We start from the raw sequence: 18308 nt of genomic DNA on the forward strand, positions 1-18308 counted from the left end.
AAGTGTTTCTTGTCAAATGACAGTACTTGGTAAAACCCAGAAAGCACATAATCATCATGATTAAAAGGTCTTCTCTTTCTCACAGCACTGCTGCCTTGAAGACAATCTGAAATAGGTTTGTCTTTTTGTCTTCAGAAAATATTTGGCAAAACTTGAGGGGAGAATACACGAAGCGTGTGGGGAAGGAAGAGGCAGAAAAGCTGAAGAGCTGTCTGGATAGTATTACCCTGGCCAGAAGGAAGCAGTCTCAGTCATTTGTTTTCTTTGTCCTTTGCCCCTGTATTATCAGGCTTGAGGGTGCTGTTTCTGATGAAGCATGAAAGCGACACAAAGCTATATTGTGCAGTTATTTGTTCTCCCAGTTCCATTTTCTTTCTATCCAGTAAAACTTTTGAAATATCAGATTACTGTTGTATGTTTCTTAGGGTGACCCCAAAAGGGTTGAAAGCCCTATCGTTCTGATGGAGAAATGCTGAAGCATGAAGTATCCCTAGAGCTGTGATGCCATCTCCACATCCATTCCCAGACTGCAGAGGGCAGGTAAAGAGAAACCGAACAAAAGAAACAAAACTGCATTGTATTTTTGCTCACAATTTTTTTCTAAGTATAAAAGATTCTCTCTGTCTGATAGAAGCTGTAGCAAATAATTTTAGAGTATTTTACTTTTTGCCTTGATTTGACAGTTACATTAAGAATAATCCATTTATTTAATGATAAAACCAAACCAAAACAAAAAAGAATTCTATTGATCCTACCCACTGATTTAGCCACTTCTCATACTATCAGCCTTTTTATTAATCATGCATCAAAATTCATGCTTCAAGCTGGCATACAAGGCCAATCTCATCTGTACAAATACCATGATGTGTTGTCATCATTAACACCAAGATTAACGTTTTCTTTTATGAATGAAGATATTTTTAGAAAATAAAAACTTTATGGAACAGAGCACTAGTCAGAAATGCTGCCATATTAAAGACAAAAGAGTTCCTAGCTCTGAACAGACCATGCTGACTTATTCAAGCTAATCAAGCTAATGTGAAAGGCTGATTCATGACAGTAATAAAGCAAATCATGTGTACTTTCTAATTATACAAACCCTAACCACACACACAGCTCAGAGCTCTGACTATCCTTTTTCTTTTTCATGAACTTGAGTCACTTCCTACTTATCTAACCCTTAGGAAGGCTTACCTCTGGCTCACAGCCATAGGGTGTTGGGACACCCATAGTAGCAGAGGAGATTATGGTCATCTCCTTACTCTTTAAGCTTAAAGCTTCTTAAAATAGCTTTCTATAGTGTTACGTTTTTGCGTAACAGCCTGCAACTTTATATACTTCAAAAAACAATAATTTCACCATTGCCTGTTTAGATTCCTGGCACGCATTCTGCTTTAAGCTTCACCAACAGATCAGACACAGAATCATAGAACAGAATCATAGAATATCTCAAGTTGGAAGGGACCCATAAGGATCAATGACACAAACATAAGGCTGCGAGCAGATGATTAAGTAACAGCCTCTTCCTCACTCTTTCACACAGACAGCCAGCTTTAGGAGGATAGCCTTGCCCCCAGCATACAGAATCACGCTTATTTTCCTTCTAGTCTCATGACTCTTCCTTTATGTTCTGCACGGTGGCCCAGCTTCAACAGGAAGCACGAGGCAAGTCATCAGGCAGCCTCTTCCACAGGATACAAACACTCTCCAAGGAGGCAAGAGTTGTGGTGCCGAACACCCTCAGGCTGCATGTGACAGAAATCAGGGAAAACTCGCTAACCATACCGTGATTGTTCTCATAGCGGCACCAACATCACTAGCTCCAGCTAAGGCAATCTAACATGCAATCTCAATTAGTTCCTTGGGATCCCTGCACAGTATTTAAGCATTGCATCACTTGTGTGCCGGACCTCCTCCCTGAGCCCAAAGTAAGTGATTTCTGATCAATGCTCTTGCTCAACCCTTTGTGGCCTGCAGAATGACATAACCATAGCATTTCTGTTAGAATAGTATGAAAAAATTAGAAATGCATCTCAAGTACCATGATCAACTCTAGAGCAGAAACAAAACAATTTTGCAGATGACCATTAATTATGTTGTAATGTTTTTATTTCTCAGCTATTTTGGAATCAATTTTTCAAGTGTAGAGTACCTCTATGTAGCTGCTAGAAGTCACACCTTTACTTAATTTACATGACAACCTAATTAATATTCTCACCTTATTTCTTCAGTAGCTTTAACATATAACTAATTTCAGAGAATTATGACCTTATGCAGGTAGCAGGAACTCAGGGATATCTTCAAAAAACAGACTTTGCAAAGCACTGTATTTGGATTTTGACAGGTACCTATTCCACTGCATAGCACACATAGAATTCACCTTCGAGGGACTTGATGTAATGAAATTTTTTGTACAAGATAAAATGCATATAAAAGGACACTGCAGGATCATCATGTGTTTGTTAAAACTTTTTCAAAAAACTACAGTAAATGACTTAGTAAATTGGAAAAGTAATGACATTCACCATTGGTAGGTGAAATAATCCTGTTCATATTCCAGAAACAAGTCTCTCCATCTAATTATAGAAACTTAATTTCTTAACAAAAAGTTTCCATAAGAAATTTGTTTTGTTTATATAAGATTTATTTTTTTTTTTTAATCAATGAGGTCACAACATAAGGGCTGTTGCTATAATTTGATATGTGCAATAGAGTAAGACATTATACATACACGCAAAATAAAAAGTAAAGCCTTAGAAAAAATAACAGCTTCAAGAGATCAATACAGAAAACAGCAGCTCCTTGTTAATGACTTTACTGAGGCAATGTAGCTGCATGAAGTTATGAACTACTGCAACACTTCACAGAATTTCCAGCTAAATTTCAAGAGCAAGCTTTTATCTTGGTGGTGGATCACTGGAACAGGTTGCCCAGAGAGGTAGTGGAAGCCCCATCCCTGGAGACGTTCAAGGTCAGGCTTGATGGGGCTCTGAGCAACCTGACCGAGTTAGAGATGTCCCTGCTTATTGGGGCGGGGCAGGGGTGTGGTGTGGTGTGTGTGTGTTGAACTAGATGAGCTTTAGAGGTCCCTTCCAACTCAATACATTCTATGATTCTATGATCTTCCTCGCAGTCTCTTCACCAGTTGTTAATCTTTTGCTTAGTTTTACCTTTCAGAACTTTCAGGCTCACTTGTCCCTACATGTGTTGATACTTGGTTCGCTGCTTCAGCTGTATTCTGGCAGATGTATACACTTGCAATGCTAGAAGGGTCTGAGATGTTTAGTAACAATTTTGTCCAAGTCTGAACATGCAGAAAAAGACATGGGTCCTAAGTAATCCAACGAAAGATTAATTTGCTCTCAAAAGTTGTATATATTTATGGATTGCTTAGAATGAATTGCTACAGTAATTTTTTTTTTTTGCAATTATATTTCAGTCTTTTAGGAATTTTAAAGTACAAATATCTTATAAACAAAACCACATCTATTTAGTTACCTGTTGATTACAATTATTTTACAAAAAACTTCAGGAAAAAATAAATCATATGCTGAGATAAAGTCAAATTTCCGTAAGTACCAGAAGCCCCAGTCCTGCAGAATTCTGTCAACTTATAAAAACTTCATTCACATGCATAGATGTACTACGCCAAGAAGATTTTAGACTGGCTAAATTTTCAGTTTGTGTAAATATTCTATCTTCCTTCGTTACAATTTTACAACCTTTTGTCTGATGGTAGTCTTAATTTTTTCATTATTCCCATAACTTGTTAAGCTTTTCACATTCCATACACTTTGCACACTTGCTGTCTTGCTTAATAGCTGAAAACACAAGCCAGAAAACAAAGCATTCATAATGTAATCACCCATATTTAGATTGTCCATTAGTACACAACAACCTCAGTCACTTCTTACATCAAGAAAAGATGCTGAAGGGATGAAAAGGAAGGGAGGTTTTGTGCCACACCATCAGCTTGTGAGCAGCCCAATGACTCCTATGATGGCACTGATGCCCAGACAGAACAGGTAAACTAAGTTACTATATGATCTTCATTAACATGTTTCTATGGTTACATTATCTGTGAGACAGTGAAACAGTATCAACAACACCACTTTCTGCATAGGAAACTGGAATAGGACCAGTCAAGTGAAACGGCCAAGACTAAAATCTGTCTAGGAAATACAGGAAAGAATCAGTTGACCAATACTGCCAATAGAATCATAGAATCATTAGGTTGGAATAGACCTCTAAGATCACCAAGTCCAACCGCTGACCTAACACCACCATGCCCACTAAACCATGTCCCAAAGTGCCACATCTACACACCTTTTCAATATCTCCAGGGACGGTGACTCCACCATTTCCCTGGGCAGCCTGTTCCAATGTTTGAGCACTCTTTCGGTAAAGAAATTTTTCCAAATTCCAATCTAAACCTCCCCTGAAGCAACTTCAGGCCATTTCCTCTCGTCCTATCACTTGTTACTTGGGAGAAGAAACCGACCCACACCTCGCTACAACCTCCTTTCAGGTACCTGTAGAGAACAATAAGGTCTCCCCTCAGCCTCCTCTTCTCCAGACTAAACAGTCCCAGTTCCCTCAGCCGCTCCTCACAAGACCTGTTCTCCAGACCCTTCACCAGCTTTGTTGCCCATCTCTAGACACGCTCCAGCACCAAAATGCCCTTCTGTAGTGAGGGGCCCAAAACTGCACACAGCATTCGAGGTGCGGCCTCACCAGTGCCGAGTACAGGGGCACGATCACCTCCCTGCTCCTGCTGGCCACACTATTGCTGATACAGGCCAGGATGCTGTTGGCCTTCTTGGCCACCTGGGCACATTGCTGGCTCATGTTCAGCCGGTTGTTGACCAGCACCCCCAGGTCCTTTTCTGCCGGGCAGCTTTCCAGCCACTCCTCCCCAAGCCTGTAGCGCTGCTGGGGGTTGTTGTGACCCAAGTGCAGGACCCAGCGCTTGGCCTTGCTAAACGTCATACAACTGGCCTTGGCCCATCGATCCAGCCTGACAAACCTCAATGAATCAGCTATTTATTCAACACCGTCCTATGTCTGAAATCCTTGGACAAGACGTTCTCTTTTCTTTTGACTGTCAGCCGTACAGAGAAGCATAATCAGAGGCATACAGAGATAGGCATCACTTTATTCTGCTTCTTTGGATAGCACTTTCATTTAAGACCGTCCCTCCATTTCTCTTTAATCTGACCCTCAGACCAAGGCAGTCATAGCTCAAAGACTAGCTGGGCATCAGTCAACAATGGGAGGTGGCGAGTGAATGCTTTCTACCACTTGTTTTGTTTCTTCTTTCTCTTTCCTTCACTTATTAAACTGTCTTTATCTTGACCTGTGAGTTTTCTCACTTTAGCTCTTCCTATTCTCTTCCCCCATCCTGCTGGGGGAGAGGGAGTGAGTGGCTATGTGGTGTTTAGCTGCAAGATGGGGTCAACGCACCACAACCAGGAACTTGAAGTAGTATATGTCAGGAACTTGAAGACGAAGGAAAACCATTAAGATAATGAAAAAGGTTTGTTTAATAATTACAAACTTTTCTGGGCAACTCAAAGTTCTCACATTGATTATGGTTTGGAAAGAACACAAATAAATTTAATTTAAATTCAAAATTTTGTTATATTTGAAATGTTTTAAAAGATATTTTTGTCCAACTGTTGGAGCTTCAAAAAAACAACACTCCCAATACTTACTAAACTAGAGAAACTAATTTCACTAAAGAAACAAATTTATTATTAGGGCAGTAGGCAGAGAAAGGAGATAGATATTTAGGTAACATTACCTTTCACTGTTCTTTTTACCACTAGATGAACTGCTGGTGGATCCAGTGCGGTTGCGACTCCCTTTGGAATCTCCATAGCTTTCCCTCCGACCGCCTGGGGACACACGCTCAGCTGAACTGGTTCTCTTAACAGTGCTAATAAAAAAAGAAGCAAGTTTTACAGTAGCACTTGTAAAAGCACATATCTCTATGACAAATATTTTTGAGAAACTTATCAACCAGATTGCTGACCCTAAAAATAACTACAACTTCGGTTTTAATCATAACTTGATTTGTTAAAGAGCCTACATAAGAGTTTTGCTGAGTAAGAATTTTGCTTAATAATAAACTAGAAGGCTTTATGGCACCTCTTAGACTTCCAGCTCTCTCTGATGAAAAAACGTGAGCCAAAACACAAGCAGTATTACTTAGTAAGAGAAGCCCACTTACAGCTTACACCTAATAGGGGACAAATTATTGTGGTTATTCGTTAATCCAAAGCACTTCTTCCTAAAGCAGTGCTTCCTAGCAGGAGAGGCAGCCGTTAAGGGTGAGGCCCCAAGCTGGGTGATGCTTTTCACTTTTCTGCACCCCCTGTGCAGCAGACAGGCTCAGGCAGTGTTACCCAGACCAAGCCAGGAATCGCCCCCACAGCAGTGGCTGAATGACAGAACTCTGTGTCAGGGTTTCATTTCCCACCACCCCAGTCCTGAGCTCTTTTCTGCCCTCCAAAGAGCAGAATGGAAATGTCCCCTTTACCCATAACATCCTCATAACTAAATGACCACCTTCAGCAGCTCTCTCACCCCAGAAGCCATGGACACTAATGATAGCTTTCAAGCTCACACCCCTCTCCCAAATCCCAACCACAAGCTCCCTCCCTCTGTGAAAACTTCAGTTCTTTCCATTCTTGCTCCTTCAAGGCCCAGTCTATCCCAGCCACCCCTTTTACAATCCCCAGCCAGCTCCTCCTTGACCTCCGTACACCCCCAGGGATGCTCTGCTTACCATAAGGCTCATCTCAAGCATCCTTGAGGACTATTCCAAACCACCCCATCGGCCTTTAACATGTATCCCTACACTGTTATCTCAGTCAGCTCCTCAGGCTCTGTCCCACTCTGTGTGTGGTGTAAAAGAGAGAGGCATTGGCTCTTCATAACTAAAGGAAATGAGACTTTTCTGTCTGGTCAAAACATACTCAGCTTATCAACTATACACCACCACTAATACACTTTAAAAAAAAAAAAAAATCCTGCTCCCTCATGTCTTCTTACTAGTGAGGAGGGGAATGTTTCAACACCTCAGCTGAGGCTCAGTTGCAGAAACATGGGAACAACCGAACTGGAGCCTTTCTGCAAAGCAACCACCCTTCTAAAAAGAAGGGAGCCCCCATCCAGGGGGAGCTCTGCAGAGCAGAAATGTGTTAAGATGCAACTTAGGTAGCTTAACAAAAAAACTTTCTGGAACATGCAATGCTAGGACAGATGTTCAGTGCTGCGTTTTTGTATTAAAAACAAGCACGAGTCAAATGATTAAGCTAAAATAAAAAAAAACTGTTTCTGTGGAGAGAGCGATGCAAGAAAGCAAGCAGAATGTGAAGTTACAAACAGGCACAGAACAAAACACATTCACAGGAGAAGGGAAAAGGCACCAAAAAATTTAATTTTCTCTTCATTTCAGAAATAAGTGTCTCCTACACTAGCCTAGCATTATCCAAGCCATCTCAACATCAAATGCATGAAAAAACCTCCTCTAGTAAACTAAATAACGTACTGTTGACATTTAACTGTTCTCCCTGCATCTCATAACACCATTAAATTTAATACTACTCCAGTTAAAAAATAAAGCCTTGATACTGAAAATGTTTACTCCATATAAAATAGCTTTATTAGCGTGAGTCCTTCCACTACTTTATATACAGTACTTGCAAAAACATCCTCTCTGTGTGATTTTGCAGGATCAAACCTTTATTTTGGTGTCTTTTCCTGGTTAAGGAAAAGAAGAGGCAACATCAGCCTACACTGAAATTAAATTAAGGAAATCACCAAATTATACTAATGTTAGGAAAAAACATAAGTTACAGAAGCAATTTTAAACTAATTTTAACATTGCTTGGGGTGTTATTTTTATAGCTATCAACATTCAAAAGATGAACTGGTGGATAAAAAACTGAATGGGTGGGACTAAAGCTTAAAAGTGTAATTCTATCTTCTTTCTGAATAATGAAGTCTCATATCAGTATAAAAACTACTTTTACCACAGGAACAAAATTGTTTTAAACTCTTTTGGCTTATGTCCATTACTGCTTAAAATAATTAGCAATGCTATCTTCTGACAAATTTTATTTTAAACTTTCAACAACAACAACAAAAGCCCAGTGAGAAGTATTAGCAGGTGGTTGGAAAAGAGGATTATAACTCCATTATATTAACTCAGTTTTGGCATACACACATTTTGGTAGCTCTAGTGCTAAATACCAGTGATTATATCCATGGCTACAGTCACAGACACACTGTCACCTGAGGAGGAATTTAAAGCAACAGAAAATATTCATTTAATTTACAGGTTTGTAAAAGTGTAACTGGATTCCAGAATTTGGCTTCCACATTAGTGACACGAAAGGAGTGCATTTTCAATTATTTAGAAAACTAACATTTAGTAACACAATTTTTAACATGTTTAAGACAGTAATGTGGTCTAATGAAACACCCCTATAATAAAAATTATGTTAGCATGAGATACCGCAGATACTGTAACTGAAATTATTATTATCTAAGTTTTGTAATGAGTTTATCAATTATGAGAAAGCTTTAAACATGTACTTCTGAAAATGTTAAAAATTGGAATAATAATTACAGTTCTACGATGTTAATGTTTGTACTAAAACAGCCACTTTCTATGTGCTGAACCGAAACAGAAAGGAAAAACAACTGAGCTTCAATACTACAAAGCTATTAAGGATCCCTCACCTTAGAGCAGGCTTTTTCAGTTTGCATGCATTGAGAAGATTCACAGACCTGCTTAATCCAGATTGAGAGGTGCGTAAACAAAGCAGAATAAAAAGTGAATGCAACAATAAAATGTGGAAACAAGACATTTAAAACAAACTTACATTAAAAGACATAATTGCATGCTTTCAAGATATGAAGTCACGTGCAAGAGTAAACAACACAGTGCTTATTGACTCAGTTAGATGTTTGATCATTTCAAACCATACATTTAAGAACACCAATGTATCTTTGAATGACAAAATCTCAGCAATGTTCCCATACACTGACCATTTGTAAAGCGACTCAAAAAGAAATAAAAAAGAAAATCAAAGAGGCTATCTAAAGAAACAAGACAGATGATCCAGCTAGAAGACAAAGACTATTAAAAAAGCAACAATAAAGACAAGAAAATAAATCCGCATCTATACATACATATACCACTGCATAGCATGAATGTTTCAGATGGTTGCATTACTGAATTGTGGTGAAAAAATCCGGCCAAAATTTTAAAAAACCATATACTTAATTACCATTAAAAAAAAAAATATATATAAGCTTTTTAATAAAATAAATTACCAAAAAAAAAATAGTGCACATTGCTCTTAAGACAGTAACTGACAATATTAATATTTTGACACTTGTCTAGCACTCTTTCTGACCCTCACTTAAATCAATTAGAATGAATTCAAGAATAATGTATAACTAATTTCACTATGCCTTTGAGCAAAATGCACTAATAACTTTGTTAGAGATATAGTGAAGTGGCATAATAGTTTTGCCACTCGAAGTTCAACAGAGAGGGATTTCTTTTTTAATTTATATTCTATTTATTTGAAAACATTTTCTTTGAGAGTCATGTGTTAAATAGAAGACTTAATTGAAGGTTCGATACAGAGTTTGTGTGTGTGCCAGTTACAAACCATCGCTGCCCCCAGAACAGAACGCAGAACATTAATTCCAGGCGACTGAACAATTTCCTAGGGGCCATGTGTTTAGAGTTTAGAAGAGCAGGAATTTATCATATTAAAGTATTTCATTCTCCCTACAAACAAAGCTCTTTATGTTTTCTTTGTTCCAGCTTCTTCCTTTTGATCTCCATTGTCAGAGTTTTGCACCATTGTAATACTTTGCAATCTGCTGGAGGAGAAAGAATGACTGATTGTCTCCTTTTGAAAGGCAAAGTATGTGCTAGCCTGCAGCCTGCAGCAGCATCCCCACTGGGAAAGGTACTGTCTGCATTCTCCTCCCTTACAATTTTTTCCTTCCTTTTTTCCCCTCTCAACTCTTGGAAACAAAGCTATCCTAGATGATTCACAAACCCCTAGATTTTAATAGGGAACACAAGACATTACTACTGTGTGCTGGTCAAATTCCAGACACAAATTTAGTCTCAAGCAGTGAACTTCAAGCCACATTATATGTGAAAGGAAGAGTGTAGGGGGAAGGGAAAGTTCTGCTCACGATACACTAAATTCATCTTATTCTGAATGAAATTTTCAAATAATTATTCCAAGCACAACGTTCAGAATAAAAATATGGCAGCATTCAAAAAGCTGGTATCCAAAATAGCTAATAGCTACACTTCTACAGGGTAACAGTCATAAATATATTAAATTTAAAATCAAATCCTCTGAGCAAAGGCTTTTTGCGAAGACGACTTGGAAACACTTTACAAAGGCAGGCAATTCTTGATTATCTGTGTCAGGTGATTATCCAGCCCATGACAAAATCACTTCAGCTCTGCATTAGCTGGCTTGCAGCTGGCAGCCGCCCAGCTGTGTTCAATGGCACCCCATCGCCGGAGAGCGGCAGCCCCTGTTGCTGCCGGACCAGAATTTTTGGTCCCAGTATCACCAGCATCACCAGCATTTTACATTGCATTGTATTACCACCATATACTTTTATAGTCCAACTGACCTACGTTTCGGATTTGTGTTTTTGCTCTATTCAGGATATTTCATTCCTTCCTTAACTCGGATAATTGGGTGTCGACTAGATGAGATCTGAATGCTGAAGGGGAGTTTGGTGCCCTCAATTCTAATTGAAGTCAGAGTCAGTTGAGGTTACTCAACACTTTGCAAGATCTGGATCTAATTATCACATTAGGCCCTACAACAACCTACTGATATCCAGAGATACATGTTTTACATATAGAAAACCAATATGCATAGAGGTTAAATGATTTGCATAAGGTCATTGAGAGAATACATGGCAGAACTCAAACAAAAGCCTGCTAGTTCCACCCTTTCAGCTTCGAGCCTTTTTTATTACCTCCAATTTTATACTCCTGCCAGAAGAAGTCATTTCCATTTCAAATATTAAATGGGAAATCAGAAAATGTAGTGAACTCTGAACCACATCTCCTTGGTAATCCAGCAAGGCAGATAAACCATATACCAACCTGTGGGTTCGAATGAGTTAAACAACACATTTAAATACAGCTATTGTATGAAATGAGATTGTGTCTGCAGACATATCAGTAAGTACATCTACTTCTAAGCAGTGGAATGTATGGATGTACACTTGGTCCCCACTGAGATTATTTGCATGTATTTATATAAATATGCATGACATACTGTTTCAAGGGACAGACTGATGTCATTTCAATTGGACATTATACACCTCCTAACCCAAATGGTGAAAGTATCAGAACAGAGGAATCAAAAGTTGTTTGTAATCCCCCTTTTCTTAAAGCTGTTCAGTAAAATGTTTGGGAAGGACTCCATTCACCTGGATGTTTGACCCTCTCAAAAATATAGTCACAGGTAAGAAAAAAATTGAGGATATTATTTTCTACTACAGTAATCCTAGCAGATATTTGTAATTTCCAACAGCAGACCAAAGGCTTAGAAGATGACTCAGCAAAACCAATTTTTTTTTTTTAGAGTTTCTTTCACCTTTCAAATTTTACATTTTTTATATTTAAAAAAACCAAACAATTTTTTCAATTCTGCACCTACGTTGTATAGGAAAACTATTAAAAGTATCCAAGCAGAAATTAAGTTCTAAAAAAAAAAATTTTAAAAAAATCTATAAACACTTAATACTATTTAGAGCCACTACATGATATTACCATTTTTTTGACTAAAGAATGCCTACACTAGAAAGGAGAAGTAGTTTTGGAATCAGTTTATATGAAAAAGAGTACTATAAAAACACGACTGCTTAGCAGAAACCAGAACTAAAAAAATTATGTAAAATTACATACCATCTATAAACTGTTCAACACAGAGTGAAACTTCTAACACAAATAAACAAGCCCTACCCCTTAAAACAGGGAGCTATTTGATCTTGCTGATGTATTCCCATTACTGTTTTATGCACACACACAAAAAGTTCCTGAAGGTAAAAGGGTCCAGCGTAAATGCAAAGCATGAATGAATTCATCTTAATGAATGCATAATGAATTAACCTACTTGACTACTTGCAAAAAAGCTATTTGGAACATAAATATATCATCTTTGAATACTGCATATTTGGAGCACTATTTACTATAAAAACATGAAATCCTATCAGTTATTCTAAGCTTGATTATCAAATCATAAGAGTTGAGAATATTTTACCAAAAAAGAGTTTTGTAAAATAATTCATTGGCGAGGTCCTTACCATTCCACTCTCTTCCTCTTGAAGTATATTTATAGGCAAAGTACAGAAATATATTTTAATATAATTTAATAAAAATAAAATTAAAGAACAAAATTTGCATATTAAAGAGAATCAACACAGAATTTTAGAGCATTTGAAGAGAATAGGAATTCCACAGCACCTGGATTTATAACGCTTTCTTCAGGACATGGAATAACCCTGCTCTCCTAAGCCCTCTTAATAAGTGTCCATCTGTTTCAGCAAAACTGCCCATGTGTATTTTTCCTTTTCCAAAACTGAATATACATTTTCATACTGCATATTTAAAGCACCTTCAGTCTAGCCTCTTCAGCAAAGAGAAGGGATAAAGCATAATAAAAGCACATTAAATCCTTATCCTGTGGAAGACTCTCTCATACAGGAACCAAGACCAAAAATGCTCCCTAAGGATGCACCCTAAAGACTTTCCCACTGGCTCTCTGTGGAGTTTTCCAGACTTCAGATGGGTCAGGTGGAAGGGCTGCAGGGTGTCACTTAGCTACAAGGATCCCAAGCTAGGATAATGCCTACAGGCTGCAGACAATACTTGATGGACCACCTGAATTATGCGAAGGACTCTCAGAATAGAGAAAGCACCAGTATGATCTTGACCTGCATTTCATCCACACTGCTCTGGGGCAGAAAGTCCTACGCTGAACCTCAGAGACAGTGTGTAAAGACTCAGGAATCACACCCTTTGTACACAAGTGAAGTCTGCCAATGCTTGTGCTCTCTAATGTGTTTTATAATTACCACTTCAAAATTTATTAGTGAGAAAGAAATTATGAGGATTATTAAGAAAATATAATTTGTGAAGAATAAATTTCTTTAAAAATTCAGCATATACAGTATAGCACTCCTTTTTAAACACCAATAAATTTTTGGTTTTAAAAGGCCAGGTTTTTTCAGCCGTTTTCAAAATTCTGATAATTCTGATACAGTATTTGCCTCCCTCCTCTTAAGGGCTGATTCAGACCAACCTGCCAAAACCTACAGCTGCAGTGAGCCCCAGTTCATAGGAGCTCATAGGAGTTTATTTGTGCAACACAAATAAATACGGTAATTTTCCAATTTCAGTTTTGCACAGCTTCTCTCTTCTCTACAATAACAAAACCAGGAGTTGCCTGGAAAATCAGTCCCTTTCAACACAGTAACGAAGACTGCCATATCCTTAAGCACCATCTCCCTTTAAGGAAAAATTCTCTTTACAAAAGAGACCTCAGATCTTAGCAGGTTAATGCTCTCATCTCCACAACTTGCCCTCCTCAGAGCTGACAGCATCATTACTATAAAAAGCTGAGGATGACGCACAACAAAAGAAATGTAATAAAACCCCACCAAACCCCACACTATTATCTTTTACAGGCAAACCATACAGCAGATTAGCACCACAATAACTGTCACATGTAATTGGAACTTGCTGCACCCAATCCATTGTGCTCCTTATAACTTAGCAGTACAAAACATGTAGCTCACTTAAAAACAACTACACACACACAAAGCAAATTAAGGCAGAGCAGTAATTTTTAAAGGGCCGTAAATAAATGTTAACAGTAAGATATCTAAAGATGGATGTTTTCATTTGCATAAATATGTGCTAGGCATAGAATCTTCCTCCTCCCCGAGATGCTTCTAACATCGCACATTCAGTTTCTATGATAATTTTCAGTGAGAGAAAACGACCAAAGGCAACATACTGATTTGTAATGATAGCACGGTTTTTCTACAGACAATGTATTTTCTACCAGCTACTAAAAGAATTGTTGCACTACTTTTCATGTCATTTTGTGCAACAGCACAGTAGAAATGCTTTATTCTCTATATTCTAGACTGTAGCAGCAAGAAAGTAACAGAAACCAGTAGACCAAGCATTGTGCATTGTTTCAATATTCATGGTAATTACCTTAATTCAAATTAGAACAACTAAGTTTAAAGCCTCTTAGAATGAAATCCATCTCGCTTCTTTCTGAACTATATTTAGACCATTGCTTTGTAAGTAAGAAAAACTATGTATCTAGAAGCTGAAAAGAGGAGATACACCATGTTTTCAATTTTGCAATTATACGGTTTCTGATAGATGCATACCTTTTTGCTGCTGGTGATACAGTTTCCTTTCTGGTTCCTGATGGGGAAGGTAAAGAGCCACTTGGTTTCTTTGGTAACACAGTTCCATTATTAACAGTAGTCCTTAAAGGCAGGGTTTGTACCAGCGGTCTTGCTGTAAAACAAGCATAAGATGAAATAATTGTTTTCATTTGCTTTTCTTTTTTTTTTTTTTTCCTCCAGCAAACAACATTAGGATATTTAAAAGCATCCATGTAGTATGCTGGTGTTGCTTCACTATTGCCAAATTCTCTATATAGAGGAGGGTTTTATCAATGAATAATTCTACTATTATTATTAATAATAATGATTGTATCAAGCAAATCATCTGCATATGGCTTAAGCACACAATTCTATAACCTCTCTCAACTGTAAAACTCCATCCTAGCTCAAGGAGCTTACTGGCAAGTGCAAAGGTAATCATGCACCAGAAACAATCCTGCTCTCTTAAAAGAGCAACAGTCTCTTGCCCACCTGGGTAGTGCTCAGGGGAGTGCTAGAAATGAGGGCAGGTTGCCATCCCAGAAACTCCTGCTCTTCACCCCTCAAGGTTCTTGCAGGTTTTCCACAACAAAATGATCTGTTAAGAAATCCCTATCCCCCCAAAAAAGGTCTGCTTTCAGAGAATGTGGACTTATGTTTGACAGAAAGGAGTTATACCCTTTAGTCAGAAAAAACAATTGAAATCAGCAGAACAGTGGACTTAATGAGCTGACATTATCTACCTACATTCTTCTAACCAAACGTTGGCTCAAAAGAGGATATACATGTCATACTTGTATTTAATATTAGAATTATGGAAAAGTCCCACTCAAGTATGTTAGAAATTAGTTGCAAAAACAAACACTGGTTAAAACTGCAAGCAATGAGTACAAACATGAAAACTACAGTGGACCACAGCCTGAAAACACAGACACAAAGATGACTAGTGCTCTCTCTACAGCAGGAAAGCCTGAATCACTTTGAAATTTGACAGAACTTTGTACCACAAGCCAGCTTTGTAAAGATAGCAAAAGTCTCTGCGTTCAGAGAAACAACAGAGAAGTCTCTGAAGAAGTTCAGAGAAGGCAGCAGTCACAAGTCACTTAAGCAACACAAGATAAATTTCACTGAACTTGGCGAGGATGGCAGTGAGAAAACCTATGAAATGCTCTTCGAAAAGAAAAAACTGCTGAGGATAAATAATCTAAAAAGCTAAACCTACAATATACAATTGTATACGGTCCTAGCTTATGTTATGATAACATCTTACTGTAGCACTGATGACAAGCATTTATTGACTTGTTCACCTGAAATTTTCATATATTGAACAAAAGAAGATAGATGTGAAAGCCTGTGCCTTGAGAAGATTAGGTCAGTAAATACCATCTACATGTGAATGCAACTTTCAAGACAAACTTTGCCTTAAAACTTTGTTAGAATATACACTTAACTTGTTATGTATTCATCATTTACTTGGTCAGAGGACAGAAATTTAGAAAACAACGTATAACGAAGTATTGAAGGAATGAGGCTTATTTGGCTTAGAAGACTGAAGGATGACATGAAAACAAGTCAACCAAGAAAAAGAGAACATTTTCTCCATTCCCACTGAGGATCTGAGACCATATAACCATAACAGAAGATTGACAGGGTGAGACAATATTGTTCTTACCAAGGACAGGAAGAGCAAGGACTCTCTTGTTTTATGGAAAGCTTTAAGGAAAGGCTGAACAAGACTTAAATGAATTCATGGTGCCTTACAGCCCTGGCTTCCATGATCTATTTTAACAAACTAATGATGACTTTAGAGCTTACACAAAACACCTAAAATTTACTCTATTTTGGATTCTCATGGCTTTTTTTTTGGCTTTTTTTTTATTAAGGGATTCAGATATCATGATCCTATTTACTTCTACAGTATTCATTCTTCCAAATTAAATTCTTTCTACAGTTTCATGCTGGATGCTGTACTGCTTGTTTCCTGACTAATTGCTGCAATGCCATAATTAATCAGTATGTATAAAACTGCTTCTGTTGCATACTACAGAATCATGGATAGCTTCAGTTGAGTAGTTGTAGACTTGTTTTCTGACGAGATTTCTGTAGCTCACAAACCTTTAATGAGGCTTTGAGATCACAAATTGGAACAACAATTAAAGTTAAATAAATAAATGATTAAAATATTTTCCTTCTTCATAGTTATATAAAAATATGCCTATAAAAAAGTAGCTGGAGTGAACTAGCTGAAATCTGTTTATTCCCCTAACCTTATGAAATCAAAACTATCAGCAGCCAGGAATAAACCCTGCAACCTTTAACAGAGGTGTTGCTTCAAATCCAGCACCAACCCAGAACCCACATTTCTGGAACTAGAGATTCAAAGATCTAGTCCTATGGTCAGCTAGTGTACAAAACAACACCACAAAACTCTTAGGTGACACACAAAAACTACACATTATTCGATTAATGCACTATTTACTCTGGAGCTATTTAGTTTTATTTACAACAGCTAGTTCACACCAGTGGTAACTAACATAACAGTCAAACAACCCCAAACATATCATTGCTGTTAGAAGTCAGTAACTCCACACATTGGTATTATTGCTTTGTCAGTAATGTTTATTTTGGAAGTTCTGTTGCTTCAAGGTCTTACCTGTGGTAGCAGGACTGACATGTTTATCAGCCTCAGCAGCAGCTTTTTTAACCATACTCTGATCTATGGATTAATAGGGCTGTTAAGTTTACAAACAAACCAATAATTGCAAAAGGAAAGAACAACACACACAAGTAAAACAAAGGCAGGAAGCCATACTGAACTCCACCAAGCAGTTGAATTAAACAAGGAAGGGGCAGGGGGGGAACAACAAACAAACAAGAACCCAAAACACCATTAGGGAAGGAGCTCAGCAAATGGACAAGATAAGCAACTCACTTTCCGTGATGTACACTGCTTTTAAGCTGCCTAGCTCAAGTCTAGAACAAGAACACACACACAAATTGAAAACAAGCTCAAGCTTTTTTCCATTATAGGTTTAAAGCCTGAAACTTGAAATCTTTAAATCAATTTTAAATCTGAAGTACTCAGAAAAATGTAGTCTTCTGTCCCATGAAGCTCCTTGTTCCAGACTTTAAACAGTACATTGGGGATCCTGTTTCTCCAAAGGCACAAACCTCCCCCTGACACATACATGCTTTTAATCCTGATCTGCTTCATCTATAGATCAAATGAAAGAAGCAGCATACAATATGCTTCCAACCCCAGTTTGCACTGACAAGATTTTTGTGACACTTTGTGCGATCAAATTTCACTTGTTACCATTCTAAATGTGGAAATAGTCATTAAATGATAAACAGAAAGAAAACAGATTGAGTCCATGCAGCCCAAGTTATAAAACACGAGAAGCCACCACTCCTTTTCCGCCCATGTCTAGCAAACCCCTCTCCCAACAGTCTCCATCAGGGGCCTTTGTAATGCTATTCCAAGTTAAAATACTGAAATTTGACTTAATCTTATGCTAAATATTTGCGTGACATTTGTTATAAAGTAGTTATGCCTACTATAGGAAAAGTAAGCCATCACAGGAAATGTATCATATTTGACAAAATAGCTGGAAGAAACAAAGGCTCAGGATACTTCAGATTCTGTTTCATGTTATAGAGCATGTTTAATAAGGCTGACCATACACTAATGACACAGCTGATATGTATTAAAATTGAAGTTCTTTACATAAATTGTTACAATAGCAATTATTTCCAGAAATTAGGTGGATTTAATTGGCAATTATCAGGACTCATTTCAGCAATTTGTAATGGAAGAGCAATTGACA

The 18308-nt window shown here is 37.7% G+C and overlaps 1 protein-coding gene across 2 annotated transcripts in view; it reads right to left on the bottom strand.

Moving 5' to 3' along the window:
• The window catches only part of EML1 (EMAP like 1), an 83281-nt gene that overhangs the window by 33985 nt on the left and 30988 nt on the right, over positions 1-18308 (bottom strand). Inside the window, exons 3-6 of one of the 2 annotated variants that reach the window (XM_086463124.1) lie at positions 14482-14614; positions 14207-14212; positions 8752-8802; positions 5804-5938 (exon numbers count right to left, since the gene is read on the bottom strand). In XM_086463124.1, coding sequence (XP_086319250.1) covers positions 5804-5938; positions 8752-8802; positions 14207-14212; positions 14482-14614 — 325 coding nt within the window. The remainder of the gene's footprint in view (positions 1-5803; positions 5939-8751; positions 8803-14206; positions 14213-14481; positions 14615-18308) is intronic. The other variant, XM_086463123.1, reaches the window with a different exon arrangement.

The sequence above is a fragment of the Leptosomus discolor genome, chromosome 3 (genome assembly GCF_034619465.1).
Source record: "Leptosomus discolor isolate bLepDis1 chromosome 3, bLepDis1.hap2, whole genome shotgun sequence".
Taxonomy (NCBI): domain Eukaryota; kingdom Metazoa; phylum Chordata; class Aves; order Leptosomiformes; family Leptosomidae; genus Leptosomus; species Leptosomus discolor.